Raw genomic sequence first — 24,429 nt, 5'->3', positions numbered from 1 at the left:
TACGAGTGTCTCCTCCAAATCTGGGACGTTGACCTCCGAGTGTCTCCTCCAAATCTGGGACGTTGACCTCCGAGTGTCTCCTCCAATTCTGGGACATTGACCGATATCACATTTTGTATTACAATAATTGGTATTGACGATCGTTCATTCCATAGACAAAATATGTGGGAGGAGCACTGACCTCCTTCAGTCTTGTGACCAAAATCCAGTAAATGGTCATCAAAGTTGGTGTAGAGATTAGACTCCGATCTCTCACAATACTCTGTTTTGTCATTGTGATGTTTAATATATCTTTTTGAAACAGTTTTTTTTTGTTTTGTTTTTTTGAGTATTGTATATTCTTTGTGTCACATTTCTTGGTTGGAGCTAGAGATGTGCATGACGAAAAAATTTGTTTGGTTTCCGATTTTTTTTTTTATGTTAGAATTATTCTTTTTTTTTGGAATTAGTTTCATATATATACACGTTATTTTCAAATGCATTTGAAATTCCAGAAAATTGCTATATTTGGTCTAATCTATTATTTTCTGTTCTATTTTATTTTCTATTTTTTTTCTTCCAGGACACAGCGCTTCCTCCCCGGACCCTTCGCCCTGGGGGCCGAGCTTTCTTCCAGGACTCTGGTCGTTTCTCATGATGCCAAATTACTGTTTAGCGGAGGACACTGGGACAACAGCCTACGCGTCACGTCTCTGAGCAAAGGGAAAGTCATCGCTCACATCACCCGGCACATCGGTAATTGGTGGCCTGGGCCTCACGTAACAAGACCATATATAGAGAAATCGATGAGATGTGCGGAATCCTTGAGATGTTCCCACTGATAATCCTTGAGATGTTCCCACTGATAATCCTTGAGATGTTCCCACTGATAATCCTTGAGATGTTCCCACTGATAATCCTTGAGATGTTCCCACTGATAATCCTTGAGATGTTCCCACTGATAATCCTTGAGATGTTCCCACTGATAATCCTTGAGATGTTCCCACTGATAATCCTTGAGATGTTCCCACTGATAATCCTGGAGATGTTCCCACTGATCACCCTTGAGATGTTCCCACTGATCACCCTTGAGATGTTCCCACTGATCACCCTTGAGATGTTCCCACTGATCACCCTTGAGATGTTCCCACTGATCGCATCCTTGAGATGTTCCCACTGATCGCATCCTTGAGATGTTCCCACTGATCGCATCCTTGAGATGTTCCCACTGATCGCATCCTTGAGATGTTCCCACTGATCGCATCCTTGAGATGTTCCCACTGATCGCATCCTTGAGATGTTCCCACTGATCGCATCCTTGAGATGTTCCCACTGATCGCATCCTTGAGATGTTCCCACTGATCGCATCCTTGAGATGTTCCCACTGATCGCATCCTTGAGATGTTCCCACTGATCGCATCCTTGAGATGTTTCCACTACTTCATTGGAGTCCACCTGTGGGACATTTAGTTGATTGGACATGATTAGGAAAGGCATAAACCTGTCTATAGAAGGTCCCACAGGGAACATATCAGAGCACAACCCAGCCATGAAGTCCAAGGAATTGTCTGTAGACCTCCAAGATAGGATTGTACCAAGGCACAGATCTGGAGAAGGGTACAGAAACATTTCTGCAGCATTGAAGGTCCCAATGAGCACAGTGGCCTCCATCATCCGTAAATGGAAGAAGTTTGGAACCACCAGGAATCTTCATAGAGCGGGCCACTCGGCCAAAATGAGTGATCGAGGGAGAAGGGCCTTAGCCAGGGAGGTAACCAACCACTTGATGGTCACTCTGAAAGCGCTCCAGTGGAGAGAGGAGAACCTTCCAGAAGAACAACCATCTATGCCTCACTCCACCAATCAGGCCTGTATGGTAGAGTGGCCAGACAGAAGCCAGGGAGGTAACCAAGCACCCAATGGTCACTCTGAAAAAGCTCCAGCGTTTCTCTGTGGAAAGAGGAGAACCTTCCAGAAGAACAACCATCTCTGCAGCACTCCACCAATCAGGCCTGTATGGTAGAGTGACCAGACGGAAGCCGCTCCTCAGTAAAAGGCAAATGGCAGTCCGCCTGGAGTTTTCCAAAAGGCACCTGAGAGACTCTCAAACCATGAGAAACCAAACTCTCTGGTCTGATGAATCAAAGATTGAACTCTTTGGCCTGGATGCCAAGCATCATGTCTGGAGGAGACCAGGTACCGCTCACCACCTGGCCAATACCATCCCTACTGTGAAGCATGGTGGTGGAAGCATCATGCTTTGGGGATGTTTTTCAGCAGCAGGAGCTGGGAGACTTGTCACGATCGAAGGAAAGATGAATGCAGCAATGTTCATCCTTGATAAAAACCTGTTCCAGAGTGCTCTGGACCTTAGACTGGGGCAACGGTTCATCTTTCAACAGGACAACGACCCTCAGCACACAGCCCACATAACAAAGGAGTGGCTACGGGCCAACTCCGGGAATGTCCTGGAGTGGCCCAGACTTGAACCTGATTGAACATCTCTGGAGAGATCTAAAAATGGCGGTGCACCGACGCTCCCCATCCAACCTGATGGAGCTTGAGAGGTACTGCAAAGAAGAACGGGAGAAATCCCCCAAAAATAGGTGTTCCGAGCTTGTAGCATCATACTCAGAACAACTCGAGGCCGGAATTGGTGCTAAAGGGGCTTCAACCAAGTATGGGGCAAAGGCTGGGAATACTTTCTGGCTGCACCGTATATCGGCAGGTTACCGTTTAGTGTCAGGCGATGAGCGATCAAGTTTTGGAGTAGGCAAGGGTTGGGTCTTCTGCCTCTATCTGGTCCATGTTCTCAGTAGGACTCAAAGTGCTGGAAAATCCCAAATTTTACGGTTGTCGCCAGAAGAAGAACTCTTCTAATCTTCCAATGGTGACACTTGTTTGGTTACAAAAAAAAAACTATTTGGAAGGATTTCTTCTCACTTCATATTGTGTCTCCAGGACAGGAAGTGAAGGGAAATCCCCACAATAGGACATGGACAACTCAAAAAAAAAGCTACAATACTTTGCAGAAATGTTTTTTTTCTTGGATTTAGATACACCGTAACGTCCATTTCCATGTTCATGACTCTGATTCTTGTATTAGATGTGGTGACCTGCCTGGCGCTGGACTTGTGTGGGATGTACCTCATTTCTGGCTCGCGGGACACCACGTGTATGGTGTGGGAGGTTCTTCAGCAGGTGAGGCTCAGGATCGGTCCACTGGCTCCATCGCACATTTTGGTGTCGAGATTTTGGATTGCTGATAAAGTTTTTGTGTCTGTCTCCAGGGTGGCTTCTTCTGCGGACTGTCCCCAAAGCCGGTGCAGGTGCTGTACGGTCACAGCGATGAGGTCACCTGTGTGGCGATCAGTACGGAGCTGGACATGGCCGTCTCGGGTTCTAAGGTGGGAATAGTCGTCTGCTCTTGGCTGCTCCTCAGAAGGGACGAGGGGGGACCTTACTCCTCAGAAGGGACGAGGGGGGACCTTACTCCTCAGAAGGGACGAGGGGGGACCTTACTCCTCAGAAGGGACGAGGGGGGACCTTACTCCTCAGAAGGGACGAGGGGGGACCTTACTCCTCAGAAGGGACGAGGGGGGACCTTACTCTTCAGAAGGGACGAGGGGGGACCTTACTCCTCAGAAGGGACGAGGGGGGACCTTACTCCTCAGAAGGGACGAGGGGGGACCTTACTCCTCAGAAGGGACGAGGGGGGACCTTACTCCTCAGAAGGGACGAGGGGGGACCTTACTCCTCAGAAGGGACGAGGGGGGACCTTACTCCTCAGAAGGGACGAGGGGGGACCTTACTCCTCAGAAGGGACGAGGGGGGACCTTACTCCTCAGAAGGGACGAGGGGGGACCTTACTCCTCAGAAGGGACGAGGGGGGACCTTACTCCTCAGAAGGGACGAGGGGGGACCTTACTCCTCAGAAGGGACGAGGGGGGACCTTACTCCTCAGAAGAGACGAGGGGGGACCTTACTCCTCAGAAGAGACGATGGGGACCTTACTCCTCAGAAGAGACGATGGGGACCTTACTCCTCAGAAGGGATGAGGGGGGACCTTACTCCTCAGAAGGGACGAGGGGGGACCTTACTCCTCAGAAGGGACGAGGGGGGACCTTACTCCTCAGAAGGGACGAGGGGGGACCTTACTCCTCAGAAGGGACGAGGGGGGACCTTACTCCTCAGAAGGGACGAGGGGGGACCTTACTCCTCAGAAGGGACGAGGGGGGACCTTACTCTTCAGAAGGGACGAGGGGGGACCTTACTCTTCAGAAGGGACGAGGGGGGACCTTACTCTTCAGAAGGGACGAGGGGGGACCTTACTCTTCAGAAGGGACGAGGGGGGACCTTACTCTTCAGAAGGGACGAGGGGGGACCTTACTCTTCAGAAGGGACGAGGGGGGACCTTACTCTTCAGAAGGGACGAGGGGGGACCTTACTCTTCAGAAGGGACGAGGGGGGACCTTACTCCTCAGAAGAGACGAGGGGGGACCTTACTCCTCAGAAGAGACGAGGGGGGACCTTACTCCTCAGAAGAGACGAGGGGGGACCTTACTCCTCAGAAGAGACGAGGGGGGACCTTACTCCTCAGAAGAGACGAGGGGGGACCTTACTCCTCAGAAGAGACGAGGGGGGACCTTACTCCTCAGAAGAGACGATGGGGACCTTACTCCTCAGAAGAGACGAGGGGGGACCTTACTCCTCAGAAGAGACGAGGGGGGACCTTACTCCTCAGAAGAGACGAGGGGGGACCTTACTCCTCAGAAGAGACGAGGGGGGACCTTACTCCTCAGAAGAGACGAGGGGGGACCTTACTCCTCAGAAGAGACGAGGGGGGACCTTACTCCTCAGAAGAGACGATGGGGACCTTACTCCTCAGAAGAGACGATGGGGACCTTACTCCTCAGAAGGGATGAGGGGGGACCTTACTCCTCAGAAGGGACGAGGGGGGACCTTACTCCTCAGAAGGGACGAGGGGGGACCTTACTCCTCAGAAGGGACGAGGGGGGACCTTACTCCTCAGAAGGGACGAGGGGGGACCTTACTCCTCAGAAGGGACGAGGGGGGACCTTACTCCTCAGAAGGGACGAGGGGGGACCTTACTCCTCAGAAGGGACGAGGGGGGACCTTACTCTTCAGAAGGGACGAGGGGGGACCTTACTCTTCAGAAGGGACGAGGGGGGACCTTACTCTTCAGAAGGGACGAGGGGGGACCTTACTCTTCAGAAGGGACGAGGGGGGACCTTACTCTTCAGAAGGGACGAGGGGGGACCTTACTCTTCAGAAGGGACGAGGGGGGACCTTACTCTTCAGAAGGGACGAGGGGGGACCTTACTCTTCAGAAGGGACGAGGGGGGACCTTACTCCTCAGAAGGGACGAGGGGGGACCTTACTCCTCAGAAGAGACGAGGGGGGACCTTACTCCTCAGAAGAGACGAGGGGGGACCTTACTCCTCAGAAGAGACGAGGGGGGACCTTACTCCTCAGAAGAGACGAGGGGGGACCTTACTCCTCAGAAGAGACGAGGGGGGACCTTACTCCTCAGAAGAGACGAGGGGGGACCTTACTCCTCAGAAGAGACGAGGGGGGACCTTACTCCTCAGAAGAGACGATGGGGACCTTACTCCTCAGAAGAGACGAGGGGGGACCTTACTCCTCAGAAGAGACGAGGGGGGACCTTACTCCTCAGAAGAGACGAGGGGGGACCTTACTCCTCAGAAGAGACGAGGGGGGACCTTACTCCTCAGAAGAGACGAGGGGGGACCTTACTCCTCAGAAGAGACGAGGGGGGACCTTACTCCTCAGAAGAGACGATGGGGACCTTACTCCTCAGAAGGGACGAGGGGGGACCTTACTCCTCAGAAGGGACGAGGGGGGACCTTGCTCCTCAGAAGGGACGAGGGGGGACCTTACTCCTCAGAAGGGACGAGGGGGGACCTTACTCTTCAGAAGGGACGAGGGGGGACCTTACTTCTCAGAAGGGACGAGGGGGGACCTTACTCCTCAGAAGAGACGAGGGGGGACCTTACTCCTCAGAAGAGACGAGGGGGGACCTTACTCTTCAGAAGAGATGAGGGGGGACCTTACTCCTCAGAAGAGACGATGGGGACCTTACTCCTCAGAAGAGACGATGGGGACCTTACTCCTCAGAAGGGACGAGGGGGGACCTTACTCTTCAGAAGGGACGAGGGGGGACCTTACTCTTCAGAAGGGACGAGGGGGGACCTTACTCTTCAGAAGGGACGAGGGGGGACCTTACTCTTCAGAAGGGACGAGGGGGGACCTTACTCTTCAGAAGGGACGAGGGGGGACCTTACTCTTCAGAAGGGACGAGGGGGGACCTTACTCCTCAGAAGGGACGAGGGGGGACCTTACTCCTCAGAAGGGACGAGGGGGGACCTTACTCCTCATAGCAGTCCAGCACTCCCGGCACACTGGGTGGTGAAGGAGCGCCGGTGGAGAGCCCATCTAGACTTCAGGAAGGGTAGAGGTGTGCGGGACTGAAACATTGGTTTTGTTTCGGATTCGTTCGTTAAATTTAATAATTTTTTTCGATATTTACGTCATGTTAGAATGATTCATTTTCGGAATTTTTGTACGTTTTCAAATCCATTTGAGATTCGAATTTCAGAAGGCGGCTATATTCGTTTTTTTTCTATTCTTTTCTATTCATTTATTTTCTACTCTTTTCTACTCTAGTCTATTATTTTATATTCTATTCTGTTTTATTCTATTATTTTATATTATATCCAGTTTTATTCTATTCTTTTTGATTCTATTCTTTTTTATTGTATACTATTCTTTTATTTTCTATTTTTTCTATTCTTTATTCAATACTATTCTTTCATTTTCTGTTATATTCTGTTATTTTATACTGTTTTATCTTACTCTAGTCTGCTTTAATCTATTCTATTCTCTTCTGTTTTATTTAATTCCATTTTTTTCTATTTTCTGTTATATTCTGTGTTATTCTCTGTTGTTTTCTATTCTGTTTTTAAATTTTATTCTATTCTGTTCTATTTTTTACTGGCATTGATTTGGTGAAGGGATCTACTAATAGTTGGCGTTGATTCGATGAAGGGATCTATTGATAGTTGCCGTTGATTCGGTGAGGTGACCTATAGTTGGCATTGGTGATATACTGTGAAGATTAGGAATAGAGCAGAAAATAGAATATACAAAAGAATAGAATAAAACACAATGGAATAGGATAGAAAATAAAAGAATAGAATAAAACTGAACAGAAAATAGAACAAAAATTTGAATAGAATACTATAGAATAGAATAAAACAGAATGGAATATAATAGAATAAAACAGAAAATAAAAACCAAATAATAGAATAATATAGAAAATTGAATAAAACAGATTGGAATAGAATAGAAAATCAAGGAATAGAATAATACCAAACAGAACAGAAAATAGAATACTATAGAATAAAATATAATGGAATATAATAGAATAGGAAATAAAGGAATAGAGTAAAACAGAACAGAAAATAGAATAGAAAAAAAGAATAGTATAAAATAGAATAGAACCAAAAACAGAAGAATAGAATCAAAAACAAAATAGAAATTGTAAATAAAAGAATAGAATAAAGATGAATAGAACAGTAAAGAATAGAGCAGAATAGAAAAAAATTAGAACAAATACTGTATATCCGTCTTCCAAATTTCGAATCGGTTTGAAAATAACGAATATATGAAACAAATCCGAATATGCGATGCGAATTCCGAACACAAATCATCCTAACGAACAAATCCGAAACGAGATGAATTTTTCCGTCGTGCACATCTCTAGCAGGCACCCCTGAGGACACCCAAGCTGCCTCAAGAATCTGGATTGGGAAGTCTTTTCCCTCCTCTTTGGGTCGAGCGCTGTACCAAGAAGTCTATAATTGAACTACTGGAGTGTAAGGTGGCGCTGGGATCCCAAGGATGAGGGGTTCAAGTGGTGTGCCAGGCCATTGATTGGTCCCAGGCTGTTCACCTCTTGGAGGAACCAGTTGAGGTGTCCTTCATCACTGAGAAGAAGTTGCCTTCAGACTTTGCCTTCCAGACCCATGGCCTCCGGGATGGACCTCCTCAGTGGGGACAATACGATACCAAACAATACAAATCCCGAAACTCCATTCAAACGTTAATACAACCAAAAACATTTTATTTAGTTTTCTTGTCAATGAGAAGTTGTTCTAACGAATCCCTCTCTTCTCCTCGCAGGACGGCACTGTGATTGTCTACACCATTCGGAGGGGGCAGTTTATGAGGTGCATCAAGCCCCCCTGCGAGAGTTCCCTTCCGCTGACTATCTCCCACCTGGCTGTGGGTCTGGAGGGGCAGATCGTGTTCCAGAGCACCATCGAAGGCCGGAGCTCCCTCAAGGTCAGAATAACCTGAGTATGCCGGTTTCCTCTGCCGAGTGTGTCCAGACGTGGTCATCTGCCTTCCCCCTATAGCAGAGGAACCCTTAAATTTTCAGGGTTATGGAGACTTCTGCTGAAATTAATTCATTGGTTGGGGGGGGTTCAAGGGGAAGAATGTCCGTTATGTAGAATGCCACCCTTACAGACAGCTGGAAAGATCCTTGGTGTTGTGCTACAGGCTGTGCCAAGTGGAGGTCAGAAGGTTAATCGGCCACAGCCCCCGACAACCACTGGTGGAACCCTTCGTTCAAAACTGCTGCCCTATGGAGGATATGGTGGAGTCGGCATAAATACTCAATATCTGTGCCTGGGATAGTATATCAGCAGATCCTGTTGACCACGCACCCAGGAGATCATCTGATTCACGATTCCTGGCACAGATATCACATCAATATTTTGGCCCGGCTTACCACATAACCCCCGATAAAGGGGAACTGATGGGCCCCCGAATTGTCAGTCTCATCCCACCATAGCTATCCCGGCTTCCTGTGCGGAGTGTGTCCAGACATGGTCATCTGCCTTCCCCAATAGCAGAGGAACCCTTTAATTTTCAGGGTTATGGAGACTTCTGCTGAAATTAATTCATTGGTTGGGGGGGTTCAAGGGGAAGAATGTCCGTTATGTAGAATGCCACCCTTACAGACAGCTGGAAAGATCCTTGGTGTTGTGCTACAGGCTGTGCCAAGTGGTGGTCAGAAGGCTATTCGACCACAGCCCCCGCAAACCACTGGTGGAACCCTTCGTTCAAAACTGCTGCCCTATGGAGGATATGATGGAGTCGGCATAAATACTCAATATCTGGGCCTGGGATAGCGTATCAGCAGATCCTGTTGACCACGCACCGAGGCACGATTCTTGGCAAAGATATCACATCATTATTTTGGCCCGGCTTACCACATAACCCCCGATAAAGGGGAACTGATGGGCCCCCGAATTGTCAGTCTCATTCCATCATAGCTATCCCCCCCTCTAATTACTCAGTTAAAAGCACAGTCCATCTCAACAGTGTTTTTTTAAGCATTTGCTTCATGGCCAAACCGTGGACCCCTGACCATCACTCTAATATGAGTTTGTTGGACCTCCATCTCAAAGCCATGACCGTTATTAAAGAGTTTCCCCTTCTTTGCTGCTGCACCTTCAAATTTTCTGGAAGGCTTTCCACGAGATTTTGGAGGGTGTCTGTGGGAATTTGGGCCCCATTTCTGAGGTCAGGGTCTGATGTTGGATGAGAAGAGCTGGTCCACAATCTGCCTTCCAATTCATCCCAAAGGTGTTCAGTCAGGTCGAGGTCAGGGCTCTGTGCAGGACACTCCAGTTCCTCCACACCTAACTGGTCAACCCGTGTTTTATGTAGCTGGCTCTACTTTTCTGGGAAGGCTTCCCACTAAATTTTGGATTTTTTTCTTTCGGTGAGAATTGGTGTCCATTAAGTCAAAAGAAAATTTGTGAAGTCAGGTACTGATGTTGGATGAGAAGACCTGGATTACCATCGGCATTCCCATTCATCCCAAAGGTGTTGAGGTCAGGGCTCTGTGCAGGACACTCCAGTTCCTCCACACCTAACTGGTCAACCCGTGTTTTATGGAGCTGGCTCTACGTTTCTGGGAAGGCTTCCCACTAAATTTGTTTTTTTTTTTTTTTGTGAGAATTGGTGTCCATTAAGTCAAAAGAACATTTGTGAAGTCAGGTACTGATGTTGGATGAGAAGACCTAGATCACCATCGACATTCCCAAAGGTGTTGAGGTCACGGCTCTGTGTAGGACACTCCAGTTCCTCCACACCTAAACCAAACCACCATGTCTTTATGGAGCTGGCTTTGCACACAGGGCCAAAGTCATGGTGGAACAGAAAAGGGTCTTCCCCAGACGGTTACCACAATGTCTTTGTGTTCTGTAAGGGCTCTGTGTAGGACACTCCAGTTCCTCCACGCCTAAACCAAACCACCATGTCTTTATGGAGCTGGCTTTGCACACAGGGCCAAAGTCATGGTGGAACAGAAAAGGGTCTTCCCCAGATGGTTACCACAAGGTCTTTGTATTATGTAATATTAACAGAACCCTTCACTGGAAACCCCTGAACTCCATCACTTGGATGGGGGTCTGCATTCTTTGGACTGTTTAGGTAGGTGTGAAGGTCAAAGTAGATTAAATGATGGACTCCTAAACAATTACAGGTGTATGGAGTGAATCTAGTGCAGCCTTACTCAACCTTTTAACATGGAGGAATTCTTAAAATAACTTTGTGGTCTCTGTGAACCCCTGATAGTAAGTGCTACATCTATAGCTCGTGATGGTCAAACAGAAGAATGACCATTTGTGGTCAGTAGGAAGAATCCCCCTTTACCTATCACTAAAAAAAGATCTTTGGTGTCAGTGGTTATTTTTCTCCGAGGTGCAGATTGCTCAAGGAACCCCCAACAACCTCTGGAGGAACCTCAGGGTTCTCCAGAACCCTGTTTGAGAAAGGCCTATCCAATGTCTATGACCTACTTGCAGGCAATGCCATTCTCCGATCGCTGTTGTTCTTGCCCTGGTACGGCAGTATTGGAGGTATCTGCAGCAACCCCGCCCCTTCTCCGCGACATGAACAGTTGTCCAAGCAAGGTTTTCAACGTTACAACGCACAGACCAGTACAGCTGCCTGGTGCTCTGGTTTATTTCCAGGGTTCAGCCCACTGAGTATGTTTGGTTTTTTTTCCAACACCCTAATACATCTTTTCTCAACCTTTTTACCCCTTTAAATTATTTTCAGGTCTGGGGGAACCCCTTCTAAAGCCATTTCCTTGGGAACTATTGATTGTGTCTAGTGGGGAAAAAATGACCACTTTGCAGTGCTGGTCAGACTGCCACCCTTACAGACCAATAAAATGTTGGTGCCATGCCAAAGGGTTTTGGCCCTGCAACCTATGCAGGCCCCATCTGGTGGAAGGTCAACTAACCACAGCTCAAGGAACCCTAGAAAGCTTTGGAGGAACTCTAGGGTTCCATGGAACTCTGATTGGGAATGGCTGCCGTAAGAAGTCCCTCCATACCAGATTGCGGTCAGGAGAGGACAAAAAGCTATCACTGGGGACGGGGAGCTCCTAAATCCAAAGTAATTTAAGTGATCGATTTTCTGTTCTCGTTGTAGGACAAGTTTGCTCTCCACTTGTACTCGGTGAACGGGAAGAACGTGTCATCGCTCCCTCTGGATGAGCAGGTATCGGCACTCTGTGTCACCGAGGAATTTGTGGTTCTTGGCACGGCGCAATGTTCTCTACAGATCCGAGACCTCCGCAGGTGAGATATTACGGGGGTAACAGAACCGAAAAGAATGATATTATTCTCGGTGGGTGCAAACTGTATAGTTCTTTAATGTCTTTTGCTCAAAGAAATTCTAAACCTGTGTGGGGGATCTATTGTATATATGGAAGTGAATTAAGCCAGCCCCTTAGAAGAAACCAATCTGCTTCTGTTCTGGAGATGATACAAGTATCCTTCTCCTATAGTCGTTGCTGAAATCTTTCAAAGTGAGAGCCATGGGGGATGTTCTGCTTTAAAAAACGAGGCCATCATTCTTATAGTCCTCTGTTAGAAGAAAATGTGGTCTTTTATAGTTCCGGGTTTTGGATGGACACGCCCAAGTAAGGCTGTTGGCGATGCTGTGTAAGCTCCATGTCAGATGGTGTCAGAGCTTACACAGGGTCAATGGCTTCCTCCCCACCACCACCCAATGTGACTGTGGATTTGGCCACTCAGGCCAAATGATTTCATCCTGGAAGGAGGAGGACACATGCCCCTCCATTATTGGAAGCTTTGGGTAGAGTACGGAGGAGGGTTTTCTTTTTTAAACTGATTTTAGTTGGGATAGTTATTGCCTTTTTTTTAAACTGGTTCAGATAAATGAAAATATGACACGGAGCGGCACAAAAACACTCCTGAAGAGCTTCTAGTGCAGGTTGTGAGTCTTCCAACATGAAAGGTCCTTAAAGCAGACCTCCGGCCTTCACACATGTCTTGCACAGTTCTCCGGGGTCTTCTCCAGGTTTTCCCCCAGGTTTTCCCTAGGTTTTCCCCCAGGTTTTCCCTAGGTTTTCCCCCAGGTTTTCCCTAGGTTTTCCCCCAGGTTTTCCCTAGGTTTTCCCCCAGGTTTTCCCTAGGTTTTCCCCCAGGTTTTCCTCCAGGTTTTCCCCCAGTTTCCTCTCCAGGTTCTCCCCCAGGGAAGGCATAGTTAAACTTCAGCTTAAAACTAATGATATGCTTGCCTATCCCCAGCCTTGCTCTGGCCATCAGCCCTCTGCCGATGAAGGTTCCTGTGCATTGCGTGTCTGTCACCAAAGAGTACAGCCATATCCTGGTGGGTCTGGAGGACGGGAAGCTGATTGTGGTGGGAGCCGGGCAGCCCCTGGAGGTAAGTGGTTGAGTGATTCCACCGGACACATCTTCACTCTCTTGGTATGATCCTTGATGATCGAAAGCCAAATCTTGTTTTGGATGGAGTGTGGTTGCATTGCTGTGTCCCCACTGAGGAGCTTCACCCTCTGTGATAGTCCTGGTGACCGTTGTCACTGGTACAGAAAGTGATGGGAAATCCAATATTGTAGTCATCACCAAAACAAAAGTTAAGGGGAAGTCTTCCAGTGAGGACACTGTACTTTTTTTTTTTTTTTCTTCCCAACTTGCCAGGTTCCTGTAACTGACATTATATACATATGGAAGCTCATCCCTTTGATTTGCAGACAAGTAAAGCTGTGTAAATGCAAAGTAACAATGTTACTTTTGTATTTTCTATCTAAATAATGTTTATAAACAATGTTACTTTGTATCTATCTCCCGTCTGATCGATGTTTATAAACAATGTTACTTTGTATCTCTCCATCTCCCGCCTGATCGATGTTTATAAACAATGTTACTTTGTATCTCTCCATCTCCCGTCTGATCGATGTTTATAAACAATGTTACTTTGTATCTCTCCATCTCCCGTCTGATCGATGTTTATAAACAATGTTACTTTGTATCTCTCTATCTCCCGTCTGATCGATGTTTATAAACAATGTTACTTTGTATCTCTCTATCTCCCGTCTGATCGATGTTTATAAACAATGTTACTTTGTATCTCCATCTCCCGTCTGATCGATGTTTATAAACAATGTTACTTTGTATCTCTGTACCGGCTGATCGATGTTTATAAACAATGTTACTTTGTATCTCTCCATCTCCCGTCTGATCGATGTTTATAAACAATGTTACTTTGTATCTCTATCTCCCGTCTGATCGATGTTTATAAACAATGTTACTTTGTATCTCTCTATCTCCCGTCTGATTGGTGTTTATAAACAATGTTACTTTGTATCTCTCTATCTCCCTCTCTTTCCCTGCCGGTGTCTCTTTCCCTGCCGGTGTCTCTTTCCCTGCCGGTGTCTCTTTCCCTGCCGGTCTCTCTTTCCCTGCCGGTCTCTCTTTCCCTGCCGGTCTCTCTTTCCCTGCCGGTCTCTCTTTCCCTGCCGGTGTCTCTTTCCCTGCCGGTGTCTCTTTCCCTGCCGGTGTCTCTTTCCCTGCCGGTGTCTCTTTCCCTGCCGGTGTCTCTTTCCCTGCCGGTCTCGCTTTCCCTGCCCCTGCCGGTCTCGCTTTCCCTGCCCCTGCCGGTCTCGCTTTCCCTGCCCCTGCCGGTCTCGCTTTCCCTGCCCCTGCCGGTCTCGCTTTCCCTGCCCCTGCCGGTCTCGCTTTCCCTGCCGGTCTCGCTTTCCCTGCCGGTCTCGCTTTCCCTGCCGGTCTCGCTTTCCCTGCCGGTCTCGCTTTCCCTGCCGGTCTCGCTTTCCCTGCCGGTCTCGCTTTCCCTGCCGGTCTCGCTTTCCCTGCCGGTCTCGCTTTCCCTGCCGGTCTCGCTTTCCCTGCCGGTCTCGCTTTCCCTGCCGGTCTCGCTTTCCCTGCCGGTCTCGCTTTCCCTGCCCCTGCCGGTCTCGCTTTCCCTGCCCCTGCCGGTCTCGCTTTCCCTGCCCCTGCCGGTCTCGCTTTCCCTGCCCCTGCCGGTCTCGCTTTCCCTGCCGGTCTCGCTTTCCCTGCCCCTGCCGGTCTCGCTTTCCCTGCCCCTGCCGGTCTCTTTTTCCCCTTCCCCTGCCGGTCTCTTTTTCCCCTTCCCCTGCCGGTCTCTTTTTCCCCTTCCCCTGCCGGTCTCTTTTTCCCCTTCCCCTGCCAGTCTCGTCTCCCCGCCCACAAGGAGCCAAGCTCTGTAGAAGCCTGGATCAGTGATTTTTGGCTGCCGTCAGAGGCGGGGTTAATGTCGGACACCGTTGCACATGCAGTAAAGCTCACCCTCCTCTCCTTTCCTTTTGTAGGTGAAGACGGGGCAGTTTACAAGAAAACTCTGGGGCTCTACACGCCGGATATCCCAAGTGTCCTCCGGAGAGACCGAATACAGGCCGACCGAGACCAAGTGAACCACGAGAAGATCTCGCTTCTGGTCTGCAGTAAACCAGCCCCTTGCACCGCTCAGATTTCAGGGCTTAGGGGATGGACTCGGGGAATCCTGTGCAGGACGGTCCCCGATGCCTGAATGTGATGCAATCACCCGCACCTTTTTTTCCCAGAAACACTGGACACCGATTGCCTTAGGAGAGGCCTTTGCACTGCTTCTTCCACCGACTCCGCAAAGACATTTTTGTCATTTTTTATAATGGAATTGAAAGGTCAATAATGAGACTTCACAGCAGCAACACCAAAAGTTCGATGTCTCGCACGGACCTGTACATTGACCCGCTGAGGACCTTGCTGCTTCGGACCTTTCGGCCTGCGCACTGCGGACTTTGCAGCGTCCGGCTGCCGTTTTTTAAATCACTTTTTTTTTTTTTATGATCTTTGTAGCGCAACACTGTAACATTTTACTAAATTAATTTCAGGGGGGAAACGGAAAACTTGCACTTAAAACTTTGTTGCAATCTGCGATGCGTCGATCAGTGACGTGCCGCGTACGGTGCGGGTCGCTGTACTCGCCGTCTCTTCCTGCTGATTTAGGGGGTCGCGGAGAAATCCCCGGGCTTTTGTTACCGATTTCTCTCTTCGTCTTTGAGGGGATGTTTATACTGGGGGGGGGGGGGACGGAAGTTGGGGTTTTTAGAGTGATCGTTTTTTTTAAAAAATTGTTTTGAGGACCAAAACGGGACACTTTTTGTGGTGCCGGAACTGCAGGTTATTTGAACTGAACTTTGATTGTAAAGAATATGTGCAGTTTGTATTTTTTGTTTTTTTGCCATAGTTTGAGATTCTCGTTTTTTGGGCTAATGCAGGACAGATGGTAGGGATCCAATTTTTTTTTTTTTGTGTGTAGGGTGATCTCCCCTCTTGAGTTACAAAAGCCCTCTTGACTCAACTAAATAAAATCGTTACGTAGGCGCCAGTGAGGAGCGGTGATGGCTTTACAATTCCTCGCTGTGCGCTTCTTTAGATGTTACGTGTTCATGGTTCACCGGTTACTTTGGGTGAAAGTCTTCTTCAAGCAAGAAATTTTTTTTTTTTCCGTCTTGGAAAAATGTGGGACGGGTTGGACCCTTGGAAAGATTTTGTTTTTTGTTATCTAGATTCCTGTTAGGTAGGATTTAACCTCACTTCCTGTCCCAGAGACCCAACAAGACGTGAGTGGGAATTCCTATGGACGCACGAGTGGGAATCCCATGGACCACCCCCATGAGTCCCACGCGAGTGGGAATCCTATGGACGCGAGTGGAAATCCCATGGACGCGAGTGGGAATCCCATGGACCACTGATTGGCTGTCATGGTGGTCACATGATTGAGAGCTAGTCCCATTGGCACCTGACCATTTATAAAGATCTGGAGCTGTCTTTGACAATTGGGTAACTGTGCCGGGAGTACCAAGCAAATTCCCGGCACAAAATCCTATGTTGCCGCCTCCCATTGACGCGCATATGCAGCATGTGAGTGTTGGACCCTACCTTCTTTCTGTGAGTAATGTGGGTGACGAGAGGTTAATTGAGCCCAGAGGGTTGGATTCCTACTCGCGTCCATGGGAATCCCATGGACAACAATGGTAATCCCAAGGACGCAATTGGAAATCCTGCTGTTGCCTGGGGTCCTCATTGAGAGACTTCCCCTTCTGGGGACGCCGATGTGCCAGGTTTCCCGTTGCTCCTGTGCAGTGGATCACTCCCTTAGCTGTCCGGGTGCATTTCCAAGGAGGGGCTCATTCTCTCCTTCAGAGAAAAAAAGGAACCAGCAGTGGCACACCATGAAGTCCAATGCTTGGTATTCTAGCAGAACCTGCCTGGGATCTCCTCCAAGATTCATTTCATGCACCTCCAGGCATAATCCAACCACCCAGCTCCCCGTGGTCCTTTAACTGGGCTTTTACACCCACTGGGACGGGAAGGTCTTCCTGATCTTTTGACCACTGATTGGCTGTCATGGTGGTCACATGATTGAGAGCTAGTCCCATTGGCTTCTGACCATTTATAAAGATCTGGAGCTGCCTTTGATAATTGGGTAACTGTGCCGGGAGTACCAAGCAAATTCCCGGCACAAAATCCTATGTTGCCGCCTCCCATTGACGCGCATATGCAGCATGTGAGTGTTGGACCCTACCTTCTTTCTGTGAGTAATGTGGGTGACGAGAGGTTAATTGAGCCCAGAGGGTTGGATTCCTACTCGCGTCCATGGGAATCCCATGGACAACAATGGTAATTCCATGGATGCGATTGGAAATCCTGCTGTTGCCTGGGGTCGACATTGAGAGACTTCCCGTTCTGGGGACACCCATGTACCAGGTTTCCTGTTGCTCCTGTGCAGTGGATCACTCCCTTAGCTGTCCGGGTGCATTTCCAAGGAGGAGCTCATTCTCTTCAGAGAAAAAAAGGAACCAGCAGTGGCACACCATGAAGTCCAATGCTTGGTATTCTAGCAGAACCTGCCTGGGATCTCCTCCAAGATTCATTTCATGCACCTCCAGGCATAATCCAACCACCCAGCTCCCCGTGGGCCTTTAGCTGGGCTTTTACACCCACTGGGACGGGAAGGTCTTCCTGATCTTTTGACCACTGATTGGCTGTCATGGTGGTCACATGATCGAGAGCTAGTCCCGTTGGCTCCTGACCAGGGGCGGACTGAGAAGTCATGGGGCCCCCAGGCAATAGGGGATCATGGGGCCCGTGTCCTTGCCCAAACTCAAAAAAGCCTATGAAAAAGGTGCCAGAGGCATCTCATAGGGCCCCCTACTGACCCCGGGCCCTTGGGCAGTGCCCGAGTTTCCAAATGGTCAGTCCGCCCCTGCTCCTGACCATTTATAAAGATCTGGAGCTGTCTTTGACAATTGGGTAACTGTGCCGGGAGTACCAAGCAAATTCTTGGCGCAGAAACCTATGTTGCCGCCGCCCATTGATGCGCATATGCGGCACGTAGGTGTTGGACCCTACCTTCTTTCTGTGGGTGACAAGAGGTTAATTGAGCCCAGAGGGTTGGTACAACATAGAGGAGGAGGTCTTCTTGCAGCTTGCCTTGGAACAATAAAGTTTTCCAAGCATTGGCCTTCACAATTTTCCGCCGGCTGTTTGTCTCAATGAGGTTGTAAGATCCCGTTGGGTCTTCCACCAGAACAGATCCTTATTCTTCTAAGAAGATGGTCTTTTGTAGATGGTTGAAATGATTGTTTGGTGTGGTGGTCCCCAACCTCAGTCCTCAAGAACTCCCAACAGGTCATGTTTTCAGGATTTCCTTCACCTTGCACAGGTGCTTTGAATGCATGTTCATGGCTTGGTACTTACAATGACTACTTTATCTAAGATTCCCAAAACATGTTTGACCCACCATGGGGCTCAAAAATAGATTCTCTGACGTTAAGCCAAACGGGGTGGCAAAATGCGTCGGAGGAGGTTTCACCACCTCCTGTTGTGGGGTACATGAGGGGGAAAAATAGATTCTCTGCCGTTAAGCCAAATGGGGTGGCGAAACACGTTGGAGGAGGTTTCCCCACCTCCTGTTGGGTTACAGGGGGCTGAAAAATAAATTCTCTGACGTTAAGTGAAATGGGGTGGTGAAACGCGTCAGTGGCTTCAGCACCTCTTGGGTACATGGGGCTTAACAATTCTCTACCATTAATCCAAATGGGCAGTGAAACGCATCAGAGGAGGTTTCACCACTTCCTTTTGGGCACATGGGGCTTAGAAATAGATTCTCTACCATTAAGCCAAATGGGCGGTGAAACGCGTTGGATGAGGTTTCACCAGCTCCTGTTGGGGTACACGGGACTTAAAAATAGATTCTCTAACAGAAGGCGGTGAAACAACCGACGCGTTTCACTGCCCATTTGGCTTAATGGTAGAGAATTTTTAAGCCCCGTGTACCCCAATAAGAAGTAGTGAAACCTCCTTCGACGCGTTTCACCACCCTATTTGGCTTAATGGTAGAGAATCTGTTTTTAAGCCCCATGAACCCTACCATTAAGCCAAATGGGGTGGTGAAACGCATCAGCTGAGGTTTCACCACCTCCTGTTGGAGTACATGAGGATTGAGAAAAATTGGCTTGGTGGAACCAATTTTTGAAAGATATATAAAAAAAAAATACTTTTATGGAAATGATCAGTCATGGTGCGTACCGTTCTGGGTATGGCCAGGGTAACTGGCTTGGAATTGTTTTCGCAGTTGGTTGCACCATGTGGGGGAATCCCAAATCTATACAGAACCTACTTCAAATGATTTACTAAACAAGAGGCCCCTTACAACGCGCTTGATAAGCCCACCTCTCCGTGTCACCAAAACATCACCGAGTTGTTCTCTGATGCCATCACTCTTGTAACTTTATTGATCCAGCACAGACACACAAAAAGAGCCCCACCTACAGACTGGCCCACTCTGAGATCTCTCTCTGATGAAGCCTCCATAGGGTGAAATGCGTTAGTTGGGGCGATCTGTAGTTGGGGGAACTTTGTGCATCGTACTTGATAAGCCCACCTCTCCGTGTCACCAAAACATCACCGAGTTGTTCTCTGATGCCATCACTCTTGTAACTTTATTGATCCACCACAGACACACAAAAAGAGCCCCACCTACAGACTGGCCCACTCTGAGATATCTCTGATGAAGTCTCCATAGGGTGAAATGCGTTAGTTGGGGGGCGCTTTGTGCATCGTGCTTGATAAGCCCACCTCTCCGTGTCACCAAAACATCACCGAGTTGTTCTCTGATGCCATCACTCTTGTAACTTTATTGATCCACCACAGACACACAAAAAGAGCCCCACCTACAGACTGGCCCACGCTGAGATATCTCTGATGAAGTCTCCATAGGGTGAAATGCGTTAGTTGGGGGGCGCTTTGTGCAACGTGCTTGATAAGCCCACCTCTCCGTGTCACCAAAACATCACCGAGTTGTTCTCTGATGCCATCACTCTTGTAACTTTATTGATCCACCACAGACACACAAAAAGAGCCCCACCTACAGACTGGCCCACTCTGAGATATCTCTGATGAAGTCTCCATAGGGTGAAATGCGTTAGTTGGGGGGCGCTTTGTGCAACGTGCTTGATAAGCCCACCTCTCCGTGTCACCAAAACATCACCGAGTTGTTCTCTGATGCCATCACTCTTGTAACTTTATTGATCCACCACAGACACACAAAAAGAGCCCCACCTACAGACTGGCCCACTCTGAGATATCTCTGATGAAGTCTCCATAGGGTGAAATGCGTTAGTTGGGGCGATCTTTAGTTGAGGGTGCTTTGTGCATCGTGCTTGGTAAGCCCGCCTCCAAATCCAACAAAGTCATACCCTGATGCCCTCACGCTTGTCTCTATGGGTCCGACACGCAAGCGTCCCAACCTACAGACCGCCCCCAACTAACGCATTTCACCCTATTCAGAATCAATCAGAGAGTTGGACAGCCCGTAGGCGGGGACTCATTTTGTGTGCACGCGCACGCTGGATCTATAAAGCTAGCCGTTGAAAGAGCGAGGGTTTCCCTCTGTTGGATTTGGCAACAATGGACCAGCAGTGGGCTCCTCTGGGTCTACCCCCGATTTATACAACACTGGGATTGTGGAAGATCGAGTGGCGCTTCAGAGCCACGCCTTTCTTTTAGATTTTGCAAGCCACCTCCCCGTGCGCCATACTGTGACGGTGTCACTGGGACAGGAAGTGAGCGTTCATCTCCTCAACTGAGGGCCACAGGGCGGCCATTACAACCTATAGGTGGTCCTAACCTCTACCCACACCCTTCAAAATGAATTAAATTAAATGAAAAATTAGGTAGGCCTTTTTTTTGGGGGGAGGGGAATGGAAATCAAGAAAAATGGTCTTATCCTCTCAATTTTTTTTTTTGGGAGAGGTCTTAGTTCACCAATGGAAAAAAAAAAAACCTTACTCCTGGCCTGGCTATGGGTGGCATCCATCTACGAATGTTGCCGACGCGCGGCGATGGAGCCGGTGGCTTCACCTTCACCGTTTCCTTCTATGGAAGCGGTCCTCGTCTCCTCTAGGCGGATGCGGTCTGAAGTGGGCGGGGCCTATTTGCCTTTGCCGGTTAAGGGGGTTGTCGTCCACATCTAGTCCACGCCTTCCGTTTTGTAGCATTCGAGGTTCAAGCACGGACACTGGACAGTCCAATTACTGGTACAGAATATATTGCACTAGAGATGGGATCCTTTATAATACTTTAGGTATCTGAATACGATGTCTGATGGGGGGGGGGGAGGGGAGGGACAAATTTGTCGACTTTTTAAGAATCTGATGATGTTGTTTTTCTTCCCCCAAATGCTGTTAGGATGGAAATAAATAATATAAAAAATACTTTTTTTTTTTTTCTCTTTTAAAAATAATGATTGTATTACAGTTGTAAAATGTATTAAGCGCGATATTGCGCAGCGACGCTTTTCCGATGACTAGGTCGACCGATCTTCTGGCAACGAGACGCCTCGGTGTTCGGTGAGGCAATGGCGGCTCGCGTCATTGGCCGGGACTTGATTCAAGGGGAATTCCAGGCAAACGGATGCAATAAAACGACTTTTTCTTGCCAAGAGAATTTGCAGTTCCGTTCAGCGAGTCATGTGACTGACCCCCCCCCCCCCAATCTGGTGGACAGCCCGGCCGGTTCGGTGGTCGGTTGAAAAGTCGATCAATAACCTCCGTTCATGGTGAAGGGTGTGAAGAGTTACAAAGTGAATGTAAAGATTAGAAGGTCCACATTGAGCCCCTTATGCCCCCCAGTCACATCTATGCAGTGGGGTAGTCCTTATTGATCCAGGCCAACTGTATTCCATAGAAGCAATCAACGCGTTTCAGATCTGTTTGCACCCCCAAACCACAGATTTTATTTAATTGAAGGATGAAATACAAGGAACGCATTTCAGATCTGAGATTGAACCCCCCAGACCACAGATTAATAGCCTCAATCCAAATGTATTCCACTAAAGCATCAAATGCAATCAGCGCGTTTCAGATCTAGGTTTGAACCCCCAAACCATAGATTATTAGCCTCGATCCAACTGTCTTCCATAGAAGCAATCAACGCGTTTCAGATCTGTTTGCACCCCCAAACCATAGATTAATATCCTCAATCCAACTGTCTTCCATAGAAGCAATCAATGCGTTTCAGATCTATTTGCACCCCCAAACCACAGAATTTATTTAATGGAAGGATGAAATGCAATCAACGCGTTTCAGATCTCTTTGAACCCCCAAACCATAGATTATTAGCCTCGATCCAACTGTATTCCAAAGAAGCAATCAACGCATTTCAGATCTATTTGCACCCCCAAACCACAGAATTTATTTAATGGAAGGATGAAATGCAATCAACGCGTTTCAGATCTCTTTGAACCCCCAAACCATAGATTATTAGCCTCGATCCAACTGTCTTCCATAGAAGCAATCAACGCGTTTCAGATCTGTTTGAACCTCCAAACCACAGAATTTAATTGAAGGATGAAATACAAGAAACGCATTTCAGATTTGAGATTGAAGCCCCAAACTACAGATCAACAGCCTGGATCCAACTGTATTCCATTGATCTGTGGTTTGGGGCTTCAATCTCAAATCTGAAATGCGTTTCTTGTATTTCATCCTTCAATTAAATAAATTCTTTGGTTTGAGGGGGGAAACAGATCTGAAACGCGTTGATTGCTTCTATGGAAGACAGTTGGATCGAGGCTAATAATCTATGGTTTGGGGGTGCAAACAGATCTGAAACGCGTTGATTGCATTTCATCCTTCCATTAAATAAATTCTGTGGTTTGGGGGTTCAAACAGATCTGAAACGCGTTGATTGCTTCTATGGAATACATTTGGATTGAGGCTATTAATCTATGGTTTGGGGGTTCAATCTCAAATCTAAAATGCATTTCTTTTATTTCATCCTTCCATTAAATAAATTTGGATCCAGTCTATTAATCTGTGGTTTGGGGGGGGGGGGTCATACTGAGATCCGAAACGCGTTGGTTGTATTTGATCCTTCAGTGGAATAAATTTAGATCCAGCCTATCAATCTCTGTTCTATTCTCCAAGTAAAAAAAAAAAAAAAAAAGTGTGGGGATTAGATACACTTTAAAGTGGTTGTAAACCCTTCCATATCCCCAGTGAAGTGACTGGCCTCCTACATAAGTTGTACCTGTTTATCTGCAGCCATCTCTTCTCTGCCTCTATTGCTGAATTTATAAAGCTTGTCTGAGAGATCAGAAAAAAGGGGCAGAGACCTGACATTACATACGGCAGAGCTCAGTGAGGAGAGCTCTGAGATCTGATTGGAGGGAAGTTACACCCCCCCACCACCACCACCACCACCAACAGAGCTGAGGCTGTCGATCTGCTGGAGGTCCCTCCCCTGTCACCATTTATCTCTTGGTGTCAGGACTCCTACTGATAGCAGAGGTAGCACACACTCTGGACTGAGACAATTACACACTATAGAGGGATGTGCTTTGTTCACATTTCATGTCTGAGCTTTACAACCACTGTCAATGGCATTGGTCTGAGACAATGATCGGGGCTTTTGAAGATGCCAGTTTGCCTGGCTGTTATACTGACATTTTGGCCTCAGTCCTTTTTAAAGGTACTTGGACCCAGTGTGCAGGTCAGGAATATCAGAAGTCCCTGTTTGCACACTAATGCCACGTCGGTGTCTCAGCCAGAAGTGCAACAAAACAGGCAGCCAGGCAGCTAGCATCTTCAGGAGGTTCCCAGCTGAGGTGGGCGGGTGACATCATCGCTTCTTTGATGCCAGCCAGCACATGCACCTATGCCCCTACCTGGAAGGCTGGAAGACCTGACCTGTCACCGGGAACACGCCACTCTTCTTCCTCCTCACTCCATATACACAGCTGTAGTCTAATGCAGGCCATAGACGGGTCGAAAACCGGCCATTTTTAAAAAAAAAAAAAAAATTGGTCGTTCGATCGGCCGACGTTACCAACGGTAAAAAAATTGGCCGATTTTTGTCCCGTCTACGTCCGGCATTTAACCCCATAATTACTTCTCTCCCTGCAGAGAGCTCCGCTATTATGTTTTATATGAAAAGTCTTGCGGTTGCAACAATGTATCCATTTGTATCCATTTAGGATACAGATGGTTTTATTCAGATACAAATGGATACATTGTTGCAACTGCAAGACTTTTCATATAAAATAGAATAGCGGATTGGAATCCTCCTCATCCTCCTCCTTATCCTTATTCTCCTTCTCATCCACCTCATCCTCCTCCTTATCCTTATTCTCCTTCTCATCCTCATCCTCAACCACCTCATCCTTATCCTTATTCTCCTTCTCATCCTCATCCTCAACCACCTCATCCTCATCCTTATCCTTATTCTCCTCCTCATCCCAACCAATTAACCCAATAATGATTTTAATGCGAAAATCGGCCGAATTTCGACCCGTCTATGGCCTGCATTAGTCCCGTCTTCAGCAATAAATCATTTGTTGTGTTTTTTGTTGTTTTTTTTGTACCTTGACACATTCGGAAAATGACGCGTTTCAGGCGCAGTGCGTATATCAGGACGGCATGGTGACGTCGGGGTTAATCTGCATTTTGTCACATTTAATGTATCCTCGTTG

General features: G+C 47.9%; 1 protein-coding gene across 2 annotated transcripts in view; it reads left to right on the top strand.

Annotated features, from left to right (window-relative positions):
• Positions 1-21,172, top strand: part of NBEAL2 (neurobeachin like 2) — a 135,498-nt gene extending 114,326 nt beyond the window's left edge. For both annotated transcript variants that reach the window (XM_089663812.1, XM_089663811.1), the window contains exons 43-49: positions 563-735; positions 3,086-3,180; positions 3,270-3,386; positions 8,206-8,367; positions 11,539-11,687; positions 12,663-12,798; positions 14,723-21,172. In XM_089663812.1, coding sequence (XP_089519938.1) covers positions 563-735; positions 3,086-3,180; positions 3,270-3,386; positions 8,206-8,367; positions 11,539-11,687; positions 12,663-12,798; positions 14,723-14,824 — 934 coding nt within the window. In that variant the 3' untranslated portion in view covers positions 14,825-21,172. The remainder of the gene's footprint in view (positions 1-562; positions 736-3,085; positions 3,181-3,269; positions 3,387-8,205; positions 8,368-11,538; positions 11,688-12,662; positions 12,799-14,722) is intronic.
• The last annotated feature ends 3,257 nt before the right edge of the window (positions 21,173-24,429 follow it).

This window comes from Staurois parvus, unplaced genomic scaffold, assembly GCF_062004578.1.
Source record: "Staurois parvus isolate SC_StPar_1 unplaced genomic scaffold, SC_StPar_1.0 ptg001773l, whole genome shotgun sequence".
In the NCBI taxonomy this organism is placed as follows: Eukaryota; Metazoa; Chordata; class Amphibia; order Anura; family Ranidae; genus Staurois; species Staurois parvus.
Note: the sequence above shows the minus strand (reverse complement) of the source record. Positions and strands in the feature narration are given on the sequence as shown.